This window comes from Genypterus blacodes, unplaced genomic scaffold, assembly GCF_046128005.1.
Source record: "Genypterus blacodes isolate CSIRO-AG114 ecotype Tasmania unplaced genomic scaffold, CSIRO-AGI_Gbla_v1 ptg000156l_1, whole genome shotgun sequence".
Taxonomy (NCBI): domain Eukaryota; kingdom Metazoa; phylum Chordata; class Actinopteri; order Ophidiiformes; family Ophidiidae; genus Genypterus; species Genypterus blacodes.
In genome coordinates this window covers 5,125,702-5,144,089 of record NW_027466957.1, presented here as the reverse complement: position 1 = coordinate 5,144,089, position 18,388 = coordinate 5,125,702, and the positions used below count along the sequence as shown (strand labels likewise).

The 18,388-nt window shown below is 48.2% G+C and overlaps 1 protein-coding gene across 1 annotated transcript; it reads right to left on the bottom strand.

Annotated features, from left to right (window-relative positions):
* Nucleotides 1-1,741: 1,741 nt before the first annotated feature.
* nol4la (nucleolar protein 4-like a) lies at nt 1,742-18,388 on the bottom strand. Its single transcript, XM_076166813.1, has 11 exons — nt 17,763-18,388; nt 9,939-10,094; nt 8,585-8,696; nt 7,791-7,900; nt 5,838-5,979; nt 4,654-4,946; nt 4,391-4,576; nt 3,616-3,804; nt 3,371-3,490; nt 3,048-3,228; nt 1,742-2,599 (listed from the first exon to the last, which is right to left on the bottom strand). Exons 1-11 carry the CDS (start codon nt 18,102-18,104, stop codon nt 2,382-2,384), a joined length of 2,049 nt encoding a protein of 682 aa, XP_076022928.1. The 5' UTR covers nt 18,105-18,388; the 3' UTR covers nt 1,742-2,381.

The window sequence follows — 18,388 nt, the reverse complement described above, 5'->3', positions numbered from 1 at the left end:
ACATGCACACACACAAGATGAGATCGAAGGACTGAGCTCCAGTGTTTTGTGTAATCGGCGATAAAATCAAAGTCATGATTGAGTTTGTCAAACTGTCCTTTGTATGATCAGATCACATGACGAAGCTCCAACCGAAGCTGATAATCCAAATGAGGTAAAGACACACTCATATCACTGTTATGTTACCTTAAATCCTGAGCTATAAAGTGCTTCCAAACTTGCCATAGATTATAGATTTTACATTTGAAATGCAACGCAGCCCAATCGTGACAGATGTGAAGAATGTAAAGTGATCATTCAGCACACGTGAAGTCAGACTCCGGCCTGTTAGTGAGATGATCTCTGCAACAGCTCACGTGCCATAAACGGATGGTGTGTGTGTGTGATAAATAACAGATACATTTGATAGATCTGCGATAAATACAGAAATATATCTCTCTGACATTAAGGTGCGAGCCGAGTTTGGCTGCTTGAAGAATCAGCGTCTTCGTTTGGAATGTTTGAGCCTATTGAACTAATCTGTCACAGAGTTTTAATGTTGTACAAACAGGGCCACGCCACGTACACACAACCAACACAAACCTCAAAGGAATATTTAAAAACCCACAACATCACATGAACATACACACACACGCGCGCACACACACTCACACAAATGTATTGTGCTGAGTGACTCACCATTAAAAGTGTCTGTTGTGAGACTGTGCTCTCGATCTGTTTAGGTACCTTGTGTGTCCTCGGATCACACACACATACACACACATACACACACGTGCACACACACCATAGCAGAAAGTTGGGAGAGTAAACTGTGATGTGATTACATCTTTTTTTTTCTAAGATTGTCTTTTGCTTCTTTTTCAGACAGTTTGTTTTCAGTTGTGATGTGAATGAGAGAGGTGGAGGTGGAAGATGAGTGTGAACGTTTTGAGGTCAGCCACCCCACACACACACACACACACACACACACACACACACACACCGCTGTCAGAAATGGATGCAGGTGAGTTTCATGTGTTAATGTGCCCCTTTAACTTCCAAAAAGCAGACGATGCTCTCACAAGACGACTAACCCAAATCACTGAGTAAAAAAGACGTGCAACATTAAGTCTCATCATTCTTCACTGGTTCCATTTCCTTCATCACTGTTGGATGACTTAATCCCAAAACACAAAGTGCCTCAGCTACGAGGTTTCGCCATAAAGATCAGTGTTCACAACAAACAACAACATTGAAATTGGCTACAATGCTGCATGGGATAGTATTTCTTTGTACAACTTGACAGTTATAGCAGGAGGGGATGATGGTAAAGTAACATACTGCCTCTTTGCTTTCAAAAGTTTCTGCAAATATCAGCCTTTTCCTTGTAATCATACTCTTACTGATTATCTTTAATATTGCACCTTTTTCCACTTTTCCAGTCGCACTGGTTACAGCCAAGGGTCTAAACAATATACTCATCTCCTTTTTCCCTGACAAGCTTCTGCGACCTTAGTATGCAAACCCAGACGTCCTTCAAACTTATGTCTTTATAAGTCGTGACAAATTGCCTGTTTTTAAAGTATCCATAATGAAATAACTCAAAACAAAGTCATGTTAGATTAATGAATCTTTGTCTGTTCGAAACCAAATGCAAGAATGTGGAAACGCCTCCAACAGGGAAGGACGGCGGCACACTTTGGACCACAATGTTGAAGAATGATGTCATATGTTTGTGTTTGTCTCTATAGTACGTATTGAGGTTAACAGGTCACTCTTTTCACTTTTTTAGCAGCAATTCAAGCACATTTGGAGAGTTTTAGGGTAATTATTATAGAAGTATCTGTTTGGAACAGATCAAATGCAGATGAACCGATGAGTGTTTACCACCGTGCAGTGCATTTTCCTTTTGTGTAAAGATGAACAGTAGCTAATGACGCTGAGCCACGTTTGCAATTTAGAAATGTGTGTGCAGTTTCAGGCAGAGAGCCGGATATTTGCACAGACGAGCCGGCGATCGAAGCTAATCTGTGGGTCAACGCCTCTGTTCTGTCAAATTCATCTTCTTCACGTAGATCATAGCTTCCTGAGAGGAATGGAGGTGGAAGTGGTGAAATGGAGTGGAGAGGGTGAACGGCTACAGAGAATGGGGCACTAAGGTAAAGGTGAGCCAAATGCATAAATAAATAATTTTTCAGCCTATGATATGTTCTGCTCCTTTCAAATACATGAGCGTGTGGGAATAAGAGCCATCACCTACAGGACCCACTGTGCGCTGCAGTTGTGTACATTTGTGTCTTTGTATGGATTTCAGCATCTGCCCGAATTATCTGTGACTGTGAGAGCGAAAGGCTGGGAAGAGATGTTGGCACGGTTTCGGCCTAGTTCAGCCCGGCTCAGGCTCAGTTCTGCTGCAGGATCAGGTTTTCCAGCTCGTCTGCCGAGCGGAGCAGGAAGGCCGCGGACTCCCGGTACCCGGCGATCAGCTGCCTCACGGCCGTGACCTCCGGGGGGCTGAGCTGAGCCGACGCTCCTCCTCCGCCTCCTCCCTGACCGTGACTGTTGGAGGTGGAGGAGGAGGAATTTGGGCCAACTGACTTCATACTCAGATCTGTGGGACCTGGAGACAAACATAACACATGAGGGACATTAGGAAAGTGAGAATATAAAGGGACAATTTGTTAAATTGTATACGCATGCGTATATGTTATTGCGCAACTCTCCAGATTTACACAGCTTTTAGGCTTTCATTACAACCCCATATGTGTCTATTTTGTGGGCAGGTGTAACACAGGATTTCACACACAAACTGAGTTATGTGCCTTAAGCCATTTGGACTGAGTAGACAAAATGACAAAGCCGTCCTGTATTTCGTCCATGAAATAACACAATGTCTAAACGTTACAAAATGTAAATGACACTTTTGTGGCACAAAGCTCACTTTGCCTACAGAATCCTCTGGTGGCCCATAAACAGCCCCAGCAGATCAGAGCTCTTCATTACTGCTCTTTGTGACCAAACATCCTTACTGCAGCTCTAATTTCCCCAGCTGGATGTTGAGAGCTCACCGTTGGTGTGTGCGGCTCCAGCGGTCTGCTGGTTGCTGCTGGCAGTCCCGTAGCCCCGCAAGCTGTAGTTGAGGCCTCCGTTGGTGTAAAGCTGGTCTTGGGCATATGCTGTGCCAGAAATCAAGAAGCCTGATGGGGCCGAGTCCCTGGAGCTGGACTTGTCAACAGAGACAGACTCATCCTGGAGGAAACCACACATTTTGGCTTAATATTCCAGATCTGCATTGCACACTTTGGTGTTAATGATACGTAGCCAATCTTAACACGTTTCTAAATTCCCTGCCCTGGCACATATACAAGCGTTTGCTGTCAAAGACATTTACCATCGCCGGGTAGACATCCAGCCGCATCCTCTTGGCAGCATTTCGGGTTTCGCTCTCACAGGCAGCAGCGAGGATGTTCTCAGCCATGGCAGAAGTGAGGTGAGGAGGCGTCGGTCGTATCTGGCATCGTGGGACAACAAGAGTTTGGCATTACACATGTGACCATACTGAATCCCTCCCATTATAAGTGATTTGCTGTGTTGGTTTATACAGATGACATCATATCAGGGGAACCACTTTTGTACCTCAAAGCCGCCTTTTTTCATGCGGCGGCAGGATTTGAGGTAGGTGCGGATGCGTTTGCGGGAGCGCTCCTGGAACTCTGGGAACTGGCGGCTACAGGACTCGATGATGGCCTGGATCTTCTCCTTGGGCTGTTTGGAGATGGGCACCATGCGGTCCAGATTCTCATCCACGAACAGACGCACAAACATCTGACGGGCGGAAGGCAGAACGAACGGGGGGAGGGGAGGCGAGGGGGATGTAGAGCAGAAACATTGTGTTGGGGCGAGGAGGAGGAGGTGTAGGGTGGAGGGGGGTATGAGAATGGAAAACAAAAGAGAGGAGAGCAGAGGCGGGGGGGAGGGGGGGGGGGGGAGGGAGGAGGGGGTGTTAAGCGAGGTAGAGAGGAAGGGGACCGGAGGAAAAAAGGAGGAAGGGGGAGATTAGAGGAAGAACCGCCACGAAAATGGGAATGTCTCCTCATCAGCAGGACAATACTCCCGTACAGCATTCACACCTCTTTGTAACTTCACGGTTCAATTCATTTCCATTTCCATTCCACTTACTGAGCCAAATATGTATGTGGCCAAATAAAGGCAGTTGGGATTCTGTGTGTATTGCGTTTAGATATGATAATATGCTCAACCCTTAATATTTACATCAAGAATAATGTATAATTTAGCAACAGGACTGGAGCAACACAGTTCTTATATTAATGTAACTGTGATTATTCATCTTATTTGAATTCCCCATCAGAATTAAAATCCTAAGAAACGTTTATTAAAGCATCTTTCTTACATTGAAGGCTTTCAGTCTCTCAGGGTCCATCCCCTCCGCGTCATTGATCTTGTCACCGTCGTCGTGATCGTCGTGATCGTCGTCGTCATCGTCCATCATCTGCGCCCGAGAGGAGGTCAGGTCCTCTGCGCTCATGCTGAGTTCAGTTTTCACAGAGTCATAGCTTCCTGAGCTGTAAGGAGGAGACTGGAGACAAACGCATCATTACAACACATGGACGGATCCAGATGGCTGGTTAATTCAAAGCGTCTTCCTGTCCGTACCTTGGTGGCGTACTCTGTTTTGATGGGGTACTTCCTGTTCGGTTCCACCGGGTAGGAAGTGAGGGGTGAACTCCCTGCAGGTAACAGTCTGTCACTCAAATTGACCGGCTGCTGATCCTCTGAGGAGGAAGAGGACGGGGTGGTGCTGAAGTCCAGAGGAGCGCCCACCCCGTTCTCTGTCACCTCCCTGTACGGGGTCCCGCCATCTGGGGGGTTTCCGCCCACAGCCAGCACCTCTGGGGAGGTCAAGGCCGGCAGCCCGTTGGCACTGCTGCTCTCGGAGGAGTCGTCGTCTGGCAAGAAGGGAAACGTAAAGATGAGCTGCATGTCATCACACACACACACACACACACACTCAGCATTACTGCAACTGTGTTTACTCCAATATTGCACTTGTTTTAGTCTTGAGTAACAGCAGAGTGGGTGTGTGTGTGTGTGCTGCACGAGGATGGGATTTCCTGCCTAATACTGAGCTGTCTGAGTGAGTTAAGGAGGCGGGTATTGGGGTCAGCTGTCAAGATAAATAAAAGTTAGAGTAAAATCTTGTGAGTTTTAATTGAGAAAAGGGGAAGAGATGAAGATGAGGAGGGACTGGTGGGAGGGGGCAGAGCCTGGATCTCCTGCTGTGTGCAAATGATCTAATTTAACCCGATTCAGATTTCAGTAACGATTCCACTGTGATCACGTCTACGCTCGTCTCTCTCTCTCTCACACACACACACACACACACACACACACACACACACACACACACACACACACACACACACACACACACACACACACACACACACACACACACACGTATACATATATTCCTCACATTAGAATGATTCCGCATTTCAACTGTTTGTCCTGGTTTCAGTCCTTCCATCATGTGGGGCCTAATCTGTAAAGGTTAAACACAGCCTTTGACCTACTTCTCTAAGCCCTCCACCCTGGGAGAGTGGGGTGCAGGGGTCGGTGCTGCGGCTAGGGTAGTGAACCAACCACCCTGTAAGAGTGGATTTATTTGGATTAGTCCACTAAGAATGGGACAAGCTGTTTCCTGCAGAACAACCAGTCTGCACCCTTCCTATAGAACCGCATCATATCGCTCAATCCAGCCTGAAACAATCCATCACCAAGGAAATAAATGTAAAACCATTTACAGCTCTGGATGGACAGATGTCAAACAGTCTTACCGTCCTCTTCTTTGATGGTTTCTGCTGGATTGCTGACCCTCTCTCCATTAGGCGGACTGGGCTCAGGCACTGGGGGCTGCTCAGCTGCGACCCACGTGGGCTCAGCGCTGTTCATGTCCTCGCTGCTCACCGAACTGTCATCCTGACGGGGAGACAGGGGCAGAGGAACATGACATGCCAGGCCTTACAGCCCTACAGCACTACACACACACACACACAGGAAACTGAGAGAGGAGAGGCAGAGGGTCATTGGGAGAAAGACCTCACTCACACTCTCCTCAGAAATTCACAAGATTCTAGAGCACAAACACCTTCACATCAGACTGATCATCACGTTTCCTTTTGCTCTTGATGGATATTTTCCTTGATTCAACCTTTGACAGGCTTGTTGTGGACGTCTGACGGCAGCACGGCAGCAGAAACACAGCAGTTTCCTGTTAAATATTACGTCTTGGAGCGCCTTGCTATTTTTAACTCTGTTACATAGAGACCCCAAAGGTGCTCATTGTAGCGTAACACAAATATAAGTAAATCATGGTAAGTAAGCATTAGCTAGAGGAGAGAGTGGACATTTACACACACACACACACACACACAAACACAATTCAGAGGCTGTCCTGCTGTAATCGGCTATAAAGCCTGACCCCCTTTTTGGGCCGATCAACATGGAAGGCCACTGTTGTTGTGTATCAGCTGACGTTTCCCTCTCACATTTACAGAGGGGGGCAAACTTTTGTAGAGCAGCATTACATCTCGTTATCTCTCCCCTCCCCACACACACACACACACACAGAAGTGTATAAATAGGCCTGTACACGTGGGAATATGCATCCCTCCCTCTGTAAGGGGCTCAAGGAGGACCAAAACGCTCAGTGACAGCTCTATTAGGCACCAAGTGAGCCATGTAGAATTAGAGAGAGACACAGAGAGCGAGCGAGAGGGCGAGAGAGAGAGAGAGAGGGAGGAAATAAATATATATACATCAAGTCAAAGCCCCATTATTAGCCTTTATTCTCAAAAACAATCTGTAAAAGTAGTTGCACTCTGTCCCAAATCAAGAGAAATACAAGCTTTTTTCTCTTGGAGTGATGTTTCTTTCAAGGACGCTGTGGTTTGGTTGTATAATGTTGGAAACTCTGCAACGTGCTGTGAAAATGCACTGACCAGGCAAGCAGCTGAGATGAAAGTGCTGCTGCAGGTGTACATGGCCACAGACTGGCTGCGCATTCAAGATCTACTTATGCATTTTGAACAAGCTATTACTCTAAAGCGGTTTGCGGCTGATGTGAGCTGCTCTGTAGCAACACTGCAGTAGTTACAGATAAAGGAGGAGAAATATTACCAACGCTGGCAGAGCCGGTGAAGTTAATGAATTATTTAATTGCTCTGCTGTTCATTCTGAGTCTGAGGCTACAAAATCAGTCAGCATGAGCATTTGTTTGGTTTGTACTCACCCACGAATCTCAGCCTGGGTCATTGTTCCTGGGTAATCCTAATTACGTGTGAGGTCTCCAGCAGAAACCATCTACATCATCATCATCACCATCATCATCATCATGAAGCACTGCTGCCTTCACTTCTACATCAGTCCTCTTTGCCGGTGTGTTGATCCATCAGTATGTCATGGCTACAAAGGGGCGGAGCCTCGTGGGTGACGTCGGTTACACTAATCCTCCCATTTCAGACTGAGTTACTCCTCCCAGCAGGGGGCCACACTGATTGTCTCGTACTAAATTGAGAGGAAGGGTGTCCTTTTCTCTCTTCACAAAGCATTTCTCCCCACAAATGGAACCAAAAACAAACAAGTCTAAGGGCCTAATAGGATCGGAGTCGATGTTAATGTAAGTATTGCAAATAAGGAGGTTTTCCATAACAGATTTTCTAATGAAGCTGCCTGGACACTGCTGGCTGTTTATTGTTTATAGTGTTCTGCTTGCTTAAAGAGGCACTTACCCTTTCTGTGGTAGTCATGCATTGTAGTTTCATTTGTTTCAGGTAGGTGGCAGTAAGAGGCATGTTGTAATCAATAAGGTCCGGGACAAGTGAGGTTGGTCGATCATTTTCTGTCAAAAAGTAAAAAAAATACACGGAAGACAAAGTTACTCTGGGTCAAAAACATTAAAAACACTGTAAATAATGATTCCCTAATAAAAAGGAAAATAATCACGTTATAACCTCAGGATGACTCAAGTCCACCTCATCTAAAAGCAATATGAATGGAATATACAGCAAATAATATATAGAAGCAAACAAAGCACCTGAACTCCAACAATGTGGTTGAAAAGTGTGCAGTCTCTATAATGGCCACTAGAGGGAGTATGTGATCGTTTCCCAGCCCTACCGTCCACATCCTTACAGTGATGTTGTCCTCTTGAGTCTTTGTTACATCATGGCGATGATGGATGGACATACAGTATTCACATAATGTTTTATTAATGGGGATTTGACTGATAAACTCTTCAAACTACAGGTCCATCAGATCAAACCCCCTTATATTTAGAAACAAACAGATTCTATTGTCATTAAATGGGAAAGCTGAAAATGATTACCGCTCTCTTACGGGATAAAACAAACAACATGGATATAAAAAGTCTGGCTTGTTAACTGTATAATTAACCCTTTTCCACATCAGTATGTCGGAGGATCTGACTGATATTGACTCTTAAAAGGTTGATCTCAAAAACAGCATGAGTTAATGATGTCTCCGGGATGAGTGAGCCAAGCGCAGGTCATGTGTGTGTCATTACCTTTGAACTCTGCAGTGCTGGGGTTGATGTGCATCCTCTTCTGACACTCTCCACAGCTCATTAGGAAGCGAGTCACCGCCTCCCTGGGTAGGAAGGCGTAGGTCTCTGCTATCTGTGCCGGGGGAGCGAGCAGAGGGGGACTGGGTTACCTCGGGAGAGATCAGCCAACAATGGCACGGCCAACAGCCCGTGAACTCAAACTGTGTGCAGGTGTTTTTTGTTTGCTCTGTTTTTGTTAAGCGTGCACATGTAAAAGTTTGGGGTCAGTGATTATGTGTTATTGCAGTGTGGCGTGGAGGCGTGTGTCCTCCCTCTGGATGCTCTCTCTCTTGTGCATTCTGATGGCCTAATTCCCGCTCCTGTCCTGTGTGTGATTTGAGTCTTTCATATCTTAAAACACAAATGCTCTTCAATTGTCCCGCCCGCTTCCTTTCTGTTCCTCGCTTGCCAGGTGCAGCTGACTCACATCTACAGCATTCTCTCCAACATGTTTGTCTCCAGTGCCATGCCACCCTCCCCTTTTAACCCCCGTCGGCGTTTCCCTGTAAAATGCGACCTTCACGTGACCATGGAGAGGCAGCGGGGGTCCCTAAGCAGCCTAGCACCACCACCACCCATCCCCTTCACTCTCAACCCCGCACGGCCCCTTGAGGCAGCTCAGAAGGAAAGGCCACCCAGAGGAGTGTGCACCTCCCAGAAGGCCACAGTGACAGTTCCATATTATGCCCTGCCCCGGTGATTCTGCCTCCTCAAAAGGGTACACGCTATGAAACATGACAGGACCTCTCTACAGGGCAGGGGCACCAGGAGGAATCTGCTCTCTGATTTTCCTCCTCCTCCTCGGGGGGGAGGGAGGAAGGTGGGGGGAGGGATACACGCACCCCAAAAGCTGCACACAAAGCCTCTGGTTCTAGTCCTGTGCCACTCTGTGAGGGCATCAAACCCCAGACCACACCTCAGTGTCTGCGGTGCAAAACAGGCTGCCTTTGTTCCACACTCATCTGCAACACAGGTACTTTATTTAACCAGCGAGTGTCGGTGGGTTGGTTGTTCCCTTGGTAACCCCTGATGCTTAAGATTACACATTATGTTGCCAAAGCTTTGAAATATCATTGTTTTTCACTGAATACAGTTTATTTATGGTATAGATGAGAGAGAAACAAGGAACAAGATGGAACAACAACACTGCAGGTTATGAATTCTTCTCTGCCCTGTAGGTTCATACCAGGAACACACTTTAAATGATCTACAAATATGATGTATTCTGCTGCAATACTGTAAACAACCTATTTTGGATATTAAAATTTCCCCGACAGAATTTTGACTCAAGGTTGTTCGTTGAGGATGTACTCACCGCTTTGTAGGTCTTCTTCTGGCCTGCATGTTTGGGTGCTCTGCCCGGGTCGGCACCCATCTCCACGTGCATGGCATAGATGATGTCAAAGAAGTCTTCCACCACTGCTACACGCTTCAGCGAGGAGTTCTCTTGGGCCGAACCCCCGTCTGAACACTGAAACGGAAGGAGGGAGGGAGAAGCTCCAGGTTAGATCTTAACGTCCTGCCTCGGCAGTTATGGAGATGACGTAAACCTTACATGTGAAAGTGGGGCAGGGGGGGGACATGATGCAAGCACGATGGATCTTTGAGGCATGTGAGTCATGGGTTGTGTTTTTGTGGACAGTCGCACACACAAGTCATACACACCAGCACTAACGACTGAAACGGAGCTAAAAGTGAAAACAAACTGTCATGTTACACGTCCGGCGCTCTCCACTCCACCATGACATCCCTCACCGCTGCTTCAGGTGTGGAAGTCTCTGCCCCGTCTGGGTCGGCAACCGTCACCCCATCTGTGCGCAAATGTTTAAAAATAAACACCGCCGACACCGAGCAAGACCAGCAGTCCCTCCTACCACCACCACCACCTCCAGTAGCCGTCCTGCCTCCCCGTACAGCTGACCCTGTCACCATAGAAACTGCCACTGATTTCTCTCGGGCAGGTGTGCTGGGCAAAGGGTCATGTGACACACACCATAGAAGTGGGATCGCCAGGACAACGGCCTCCGACTGCAGAACCACATGGGGCTTTCTTTCCAGCACTTGCCGCTCTCCACCTCCATCTCTCTCCCTCTGAATAACTCGCATTCCCCCATTGACTCTAGCCGCTCACAGTCATTGCTTTGCTGCAGGAGATCTCCCACAGTGCATCACTGCAGATACCAGACGACTCTGCCGTGTGAAATAAAACAAAACTGGTGCTTGATTTGGTTGTTCGTGTGTAATCTGGGTGCACTTCCTCAGCACAGGTATGAGACAAGCGCTGACATTTCCTGTAGACTGGGTCCCAGACGTGGAGTGATCTTTTCTTGTCTGAGTGAGAGGAAGGTCCATAGTTCAAAAAGTTGTCCCTTGGCATTGAGGAACCACTTTTCTCTCCTCCTTGACATTTCTGCACTGTTCCTAGAATCTGACATTTCATTTGCTTGTCCTCCTCCAACTGAATCCCTCTTCTGCCTCTGTGTCTGCCTCCCCTACCTCCGTCCCGTTCTTTCTTCCCCCCTCTCCTTGCTCCTGCTCTCCCAAGTGCGAGGTAATGATCGTTGCCATGGCAACTAAAACCAGCTCACAGAGCGGGTTTGTTTTAATCCGGCCCTCTCTCTCTCTCTCTCTCTCTCTCTCTCTTTCTGTAGCCACTCTCCCTGTCAGCATGGACTAAATGTAATGATAATAAATGAAATAATAGCAATCCTCCGCCTCATCATCACCGCTGTAATCGGTGGTACTGGAGGTATCATCATACCCTTGGTGACATCGCTGCCGTCGCTTGGGACAATAGTGTCAGGTCCATTCACGCTGGATTTAGATAATCTCACACAGCTGAGGGGTGTGCGGTGTGTGTGTGCACCCACACCGCTGCTGCATCCTTCACCGAATTCTGCCAACCCCAACAAAATATCCCCCATACCTGCAGGATATTCTGCTGTGTGTTTGCTGTGTTTGTGGACAAGAATTCCAGCTGAAAAAACCAACACACGCTGCATGTTACAAGCCCTCCGTGTTGGACCTGGTAGTAAGCTTGGCTGAATCTGCTGTGGGTCTGTCATGCATATGAATAAGAGACGGATATTTGCAGTGCTTTCATGCTGTCCGTCCTCAATAAAGAGCGCAGAGTTAATAGATTAACAGAGAGTAATAATAATAATAATAATCATACTAATAATGCGGCTGCACGCGTCTCCGTCCTGCCAGGAATGAGCTTCCACATCAGGCCTGCTGCACATATACCTGCAGGTCCTGGATCCACTCACACTGCTGTAGTTTGCCAGATAAAGTCTTTGGTGTGCCAAACACATCTCAGACGGAAGTGGAATATTCACCTCCAGGCACAATGTACTCTGAGCGCGCGCGTGTGTGTGTGCTGTATGTGTGTTTAAGAACAGTATGTGTTTACTGGGCGCAGAGCAGCGCTCTTAGCTGAAGCATCTCGGAGGAAAACAGCTGTTGAATGGCTCTATAGATATTTGGTCTCATCAGCTGCGCGTCGTTTTAAAGAGCAAAGGAGACATGTCAGCATCCCTCACCACCAACAACACATCATGATCCCAGCGCCACAGAACTCTCACCCTCCTTTCACTCCACCTCTGCCTCTTGCTCTTCTTCCCTCCTTCTCTCTATCTTTCTAATCCCGTAGGACTTTGCTCTCCCCAGCCACTGTACACCAGCCCCCATCCCCTGCACGCTCTCCCTGTCCCGCTCCAAACCGCTCTGTTGCTAGGAGACTGGAGGGGTTGAGCCGGCTGCCCCCACCCTCCCCCTGGCAGACACACACACACACACACACACACAAATACACTCGTTCTCGCTCCCCTCGGCGTCAGCGAGGGGAGAGTGGAGCAGTCCTGCACAGGCAGGTCAGGGGGGGGGGTTCATGAAGAAGCAGCTGGGTCACAAAGGCAGGCAGGCCGGCAAAGACAGAGGAGGAGCATCGCGCAAGGAAGCAGCTCCAGGGTGAAGAGGAGAAGCATGTGCGGAAATCACAAAGCAGAAATTTAGCGTCGCATGGCGGCGGCGGCCTTTCATTCTGTGCAGTGTACAGCACCCACAGAGTTCATTGGTGACGTGGCTGTGTGTGTGTGTATGTGTGCCCACCCAGCAGGATGTAAAGGGAGTAAAGGTGGTAAAGGTGCCTCTGTCAACAGTGCTCATGACTCAGATTATCTCACTGCAGATGTGACAACAGGTCATCTTTTAAAGCCCCATCAACCCTCTGTAAATCTATCAACTGGCTAATGGACATGCAAATGGGACAATCCCTCTGTGTGTGTGTGTGTGTGAGAGAGAGAGAGAGAGAGAGAGAGAGAGAGTACCAAGGGGTTTACTGTAGAAGATAAATGTTTATATGACCAAACCTCTATACTGCCTCCATTTTAAAGACCAATTCCTCTCTATGCCTCATCCCTCTCTTCTTTTAACAGTCATCCTCTTCTCTTCATCATTGTGCACCACGCTCGACCCTTCTGTCCTGTGTGTGTGTGTGTGTGTGTGTGTGTGTGTGTGTGTGTGTGTGTGTGTGTGTGTGTGTGTGTGTGTGTGTGTGTATGTGTGTGTGTGCCTCTCTGTCTGCTGCTTGATAGAGTGTGTGACATCCTCAATATCCCACAGAGCCAATGATACAAACAGTCCCACCGGCCCAAACACTGACACTGTTTGTGACTCAAAATGGTATGTAAAGGACACACAAACTCACACACATAATTACATCACCATTTCACCATTTTCAAGCTATTACCACACTGTCCCAGTTTGTTAAACGTTGGCCTCGCAAAGGTATTAAAAATGACAGAAGCAGTGGGGCAGGAAGATTATCTGCGTCTTAAAGACTCTGAATGTGGGTATAAGTGTGTGTGTGTGGGTGTGTGTGAGCGTGTGTGTGGGGAGCAGAACCCAGACTATCTCCCACACAGGGGGGAGGCCCCCAGGCCAGTTAAAAATGGTGTTAATTTCTCCTCCTATGGGAAAGCAAAGAACAGTCTCTCCATGGCAACAGAGAGGGTGCTGAAGGGAGGAAACACAGAGCGTGCGATCAGCGACCCCCTCTTTGTACCAACACACACACACACACACCCATACTACCACATATGTGCCACGCGCATTTCGCCACCCGTTTTACAGTAAGTCAAGGAAGAACCTGACGAGGCGGCTACGTCCTAATATCACAAAGGAACCAACACACACACACGTCACCTAGTTTCCATCTCATTCAACAAAGAAGCGGTCCGTTCTCCTACAACCATGGGTGTGTGTGTGTGTGTGTGTGTGTGTGTGTGTGTGTGTGTGTGTGTGTGTGTGTGTGTGTGTGTGTGTGTGTGTGTGTGCGTGTGTGTGTGTGTGCGTGCGTGCGTGCGTGCGTGAACACGCTCCAAAAACTCAATCACCGGCAAAGACACACACACACAGGTAAATTCTGCCGAGGCCATTACGGGCAGCCGATGCTTTTAGGACACGGAGCACTTCAAGTTTGAGCCGGTGAGTATGTGACCATGTGTTGACCCTAATGAGCAAATGGCAGACAGGGATGGACAAAGCAATCGGAGATGTGCGGTGCAAAAGTAGCATTAATGCAAATGTTGCTGAATAAAGAGGGCCGCTATTCTTTTGACTCTACGGCTCTTCGGCTAAAGGGGAAGCTCTCAGGGGAAATGCGGACTAATTAATCAGATAATAATGATGATGATGTTCCCCTTCCCGTCTGATGGCGCAAAAGATTTAGGCCCCATTTGCACAGACGCAGAGTAACCGTGGCTGAAGAGACGCTGTGATTGAGCAACATTCCAAAAACAGAGGAAGTCCTTTTTTGTAAATTGTTAATGTTCGCCTGATTAAACACGGTAAATATCTCTGAAAATGTCTCCCTCGGGCTAATTTTGTCCTGCGACGGGGCTTGAAACAGTTACTTTTATTCTTCTTCTAATAGCTTGTTTAAGGTGTTTTATTAATCACATAATTGAGAACATAAAGGCGTAAGGTTTGGTCATGGAGTTCATGTATCGCAACGTTCGTACGAGTTGAAAGACGACACGAACAGAGATATTTACAGATTTCAGTTGGCATGGCAACAAAAAGCAACAGCTCACATTCTTTCAAAAAAAAAATGTCTCCATGTTCAGCCAAAGGCAAAAATGCACAAAGTGTGTAAGTGTGTAAGTGTGTAAGTCTGTAAGTGTTTCTTTTGCACTCGGACACTCGGCTCGGTGTTCAAGTCGTGTGCAGTTCTGCGGTGAACCTCCGTGTCTGTTTCTGGTCCCATTCCCCTCCTCCTCTGTGCCGTCCTCTAATCAGGACATAATGAGAGCTAAACAAGGTTGCGTCTCCACACTGAGGGCCGCTGGATTCTACCGGCGTTGGGTTTTGCTCAGAAAGAGGGCGAGACAAGACAGAAAAGAGAGAGAGAGAGAGAGAGAGAGAGAGAGAGAGAGAGAGAGAGAGCGCACAGGCTCATCATTCGGCGTATTATTCTGACTTCGGCTTAGAAAAGAAGCATCAACGCCGAGTTTGTGCTCTGCCTGTGTCGTCCCGTCAAACACTGAAGCGGCCTTGTATGCTTGGCTGACACATAGAAGAGACCCTCTCTGTCTGCACATCAGCCACCATCCTTCCCTGCCCCCACCCAGCCTCCTGTCATTTAGCCCCATGCCTGCCCCCCATACAGAAACTTGGCACACCCTGGGAGCAGCTGCAGCGGGGCTTCCAATGCTCGCGCTCCAGAGACACGCCCCCCGGCCCTGCAACCGTATGAGGGGGCAACGACCATCATGTATGTGTGTGCGTGTGCGTGTGCGTGTGTGTGTGTGTGTGTGTGTATGATCTACTGGCCCGGGATGGCATATTTATACAGCCCTTAGAACACAACCTCAATCCAAATGTATGCACTTAGAGTCCCGTTCATATATCATTTGGTTGCTTTGTTGCTTCTGGCTCATCATTGGAAGCTGCTGGTGTTGGCTGATGTTTTTTTTGTGGTTTAAATTTCCCCTGTGAAACTAATTCAGGGGGAGGTTTATCCCCCATCTCATGATATTGCAACTCCTCTCCAATAAACAGTAAAACCACACTTTACAATCCGACTGGTGCCTTTTCTCTGCCAACACGGCCTAACTTGGCCTCAGAGATTATTAGATCAACCATTTCTAGCTGAGCCAAACAGAAAATAAATACATTAAATTGTTAAATATACTGGAAAATGGGACACGCAAGAATTTATTTCATTGATGTGACGGGAAATGACTTGAAAGAGTCAGAGACAGAAGACAAACACCAGCAAATATCAGACAGCAGCTGCACCTGCGGGGACAGAGCCCACCTGCCCACTCCCTCACACACACTGAAACCTAATCTGGAGGGGAGATTAGAGGAGTTTGGAGAAAGCTTTGGCTTGGGTCTTAATTGTGCATTCACACAGGTATAACACCTGTGGAGGGACCGCCGCTGCTTATCAACACAAAATCGAAATCATTTGAAAGTCTGATCATTGTCGGGAGAAATTAGTGTTTCTGGTCTTTGTGGTCCTCAGAGACTCTGTCCCAGCAGGATGATGTGGTGGTGTGTGTGTGTGTGTGTGTGTGTGTGTGTGAATGGGGGGTGGGGGGGTCTATTCCCTGAAGCTGCTTATTTAAAATGGTGCTTGTCTTCTTACTGGCACAACAGGCCCAAACCACACACACACGCACACACACACACATACGCGCGCATACAGGCACCACGTGCACGCGCACACGGAAGCGCGCACCCAGCAGAGCTCTGCTGCTCTGCTGGGGCATCGGGTGACAGTTCGGCCGTCTGGTCAGCTTCATATAGAGAAAGTGAGTGACTCGAGTAAAAAGAGTGACACGGTGGAGCCTCGAGTCCATCCGGTCCTTTTAAGTTCCCGTCAGCTAATACAGAAGCATCGGCCCGTCATTGATCAGTGACACGAATAGGTGAAGTGTGTAAGGAGTAACTGTGGGCGTGTGTCGCTTTCAGTCCCGAGCAGAACCTTTTGTTTCCTCCACAGACTCTCGCGTGGTCGCCAATTACGCACAGCGGCCGCCGCACTCTATTAAAGGAAGACGGCTCTTTTCAAAATCGTGACGCCGGTTGAAGACGATCTTAAAGCAGGACGGTGGAGTTTATTGTCGGTACCTATACACACACAATAAAATGCGGCAGCGGCAGCGGCGGCGGCGGCGGAGCATCCTGGACTGCACAGGTGTTGCCAGAGCAACGAGTGCCTGCGAGCCGATCTGCATCCTGCCCAGGACAATGAAAAGTGGAGCGCACACACTGATAGTGACACATGATGAGGAGGTTTCTAAATTAGCGGGATGTGACTGATAGACATGGACTCTCTGATGTCTTTGCTATTTTTTTAAATAACGACTAAAATCAAACATGTCCAGTCAAAGCGCGGATCGGACAGTTATACACACACAGCTGGGACGATCGCTGACACTCAAACATGATGAAGAGGGGGAAGGGGTGGGGGGCGTCTCACATAGCTACTGTAATATGGATTTAATTGCAATTACTCCCTTAAGCCCTTAAGGAGGCACGCCGGAGCACCCTGACATAACCGACCCATGCACGGACATGCCGCTGCATCCATGCGCGCACGCACGCACGCACGCACACACACACACACACACACACACACACACACACACACACACACACACACACACACACACAGCATCATCCCGGGCTGCACGACACCCGGACAGCCCGGTTCAGGTCCAATGTTGTCAGTGAACAATGATGTGGTCTCTTTGCAGCCGCTGACAGGACTTCACCCTCTCTGTGAAGATGGCTATGCATGATAGCCTACCTTTTACAATTGCGATTGCCGGGAGGCACCGGCGTTGCTATGGCAGCAAGGGATGAGAGTATAGGGCTGCTCTGGTTGGGATGTGGACAAAGTGAAGCTCAATCGGGAAAGGTGAGCGCAAACCGGGACGACAAAAGAGTCTAAGTTATCGATTCATGAATGTGAAAGACGCGTGTGTGAATAGATGAAATAAAGGCAACTTATAGGCGACAACGGGACATTTGGCGTGCACGCACGCACACGCACGCTCTCATTCTCTCTCTTTCTCTTACACACACACACACACGCACACGTACACGTACACAACACACACTTTACCGTTGACTTGACCGGGACATATAGAACGGGTTTTCCTGATGCTCCTTTCTTGTTGTGCTCTCCCAACACGGTGTTCCCGACCTGGAATCCCTTTGACTTGACCCAAAATTTGAATTTGGCGTTGATGTGGCTGTTGTCGACATAAACGCCATCCGACTCGTCGTTCTGCAACAGTGTCTGCATGATTTTGTTATATTTTCGCCGGGTGACGGTCTTTGTCTTACCGGAGTCTCCATAAGTCCGGAGACACCAATCCTGAAATTCACTGAACATCTCCGCCTCCAACACGACCGGACTCCGGCTCCTTTTGGGCGCATCCACGCACGCCTTTTTCGTTGCCATCGCTCCCTCTCTCTCTCTCTCTCTCTCCCTCTCTCTCTATCTCTCTTTCTCCCTCTGACTCTCTCTCTCTCTCTCTCTGACTCTCTCTCTGTCCCCCTCTCTCTGTCCAGGCTAATAAAGAAACACACTTCAACGGGTTGATTTCTCTGCCTCCACTGTCCCGCGTCGAGGTTATGACTCGGTTAGACGTCTTCTTGATGAAGGACGGGGGACGGTTGTTGTCCTGTGTCGGTTTCCTGGTTGTGAGTGACCCGGGCAGCACAGCACACCTGTTTGCAGAGGAA

Coding starts and splice junctions, on each gene's coding strand:
- nol4la (XM_076166813.1), bottom strand. CDS start 18,104: ATGGCAACGAAAAAGGCGTGCGTGGATGCGCCCAAAAGGAGCCGGAGT. Junction 8,697..9,938: donor AGAAGAAGACCTACAAAGCG/GTGAGTACATCC, acceptor CCCCCGGCACAG/ATAGCAGAGACCTACGCCTT. Junction 3,229..3,370: donor TGGATGTCTACCCGGCGATG/GTAAATGTCTTT, acceptor GGTTTCCTCCAG/GATGAGTCTGTCTCTGTTGA.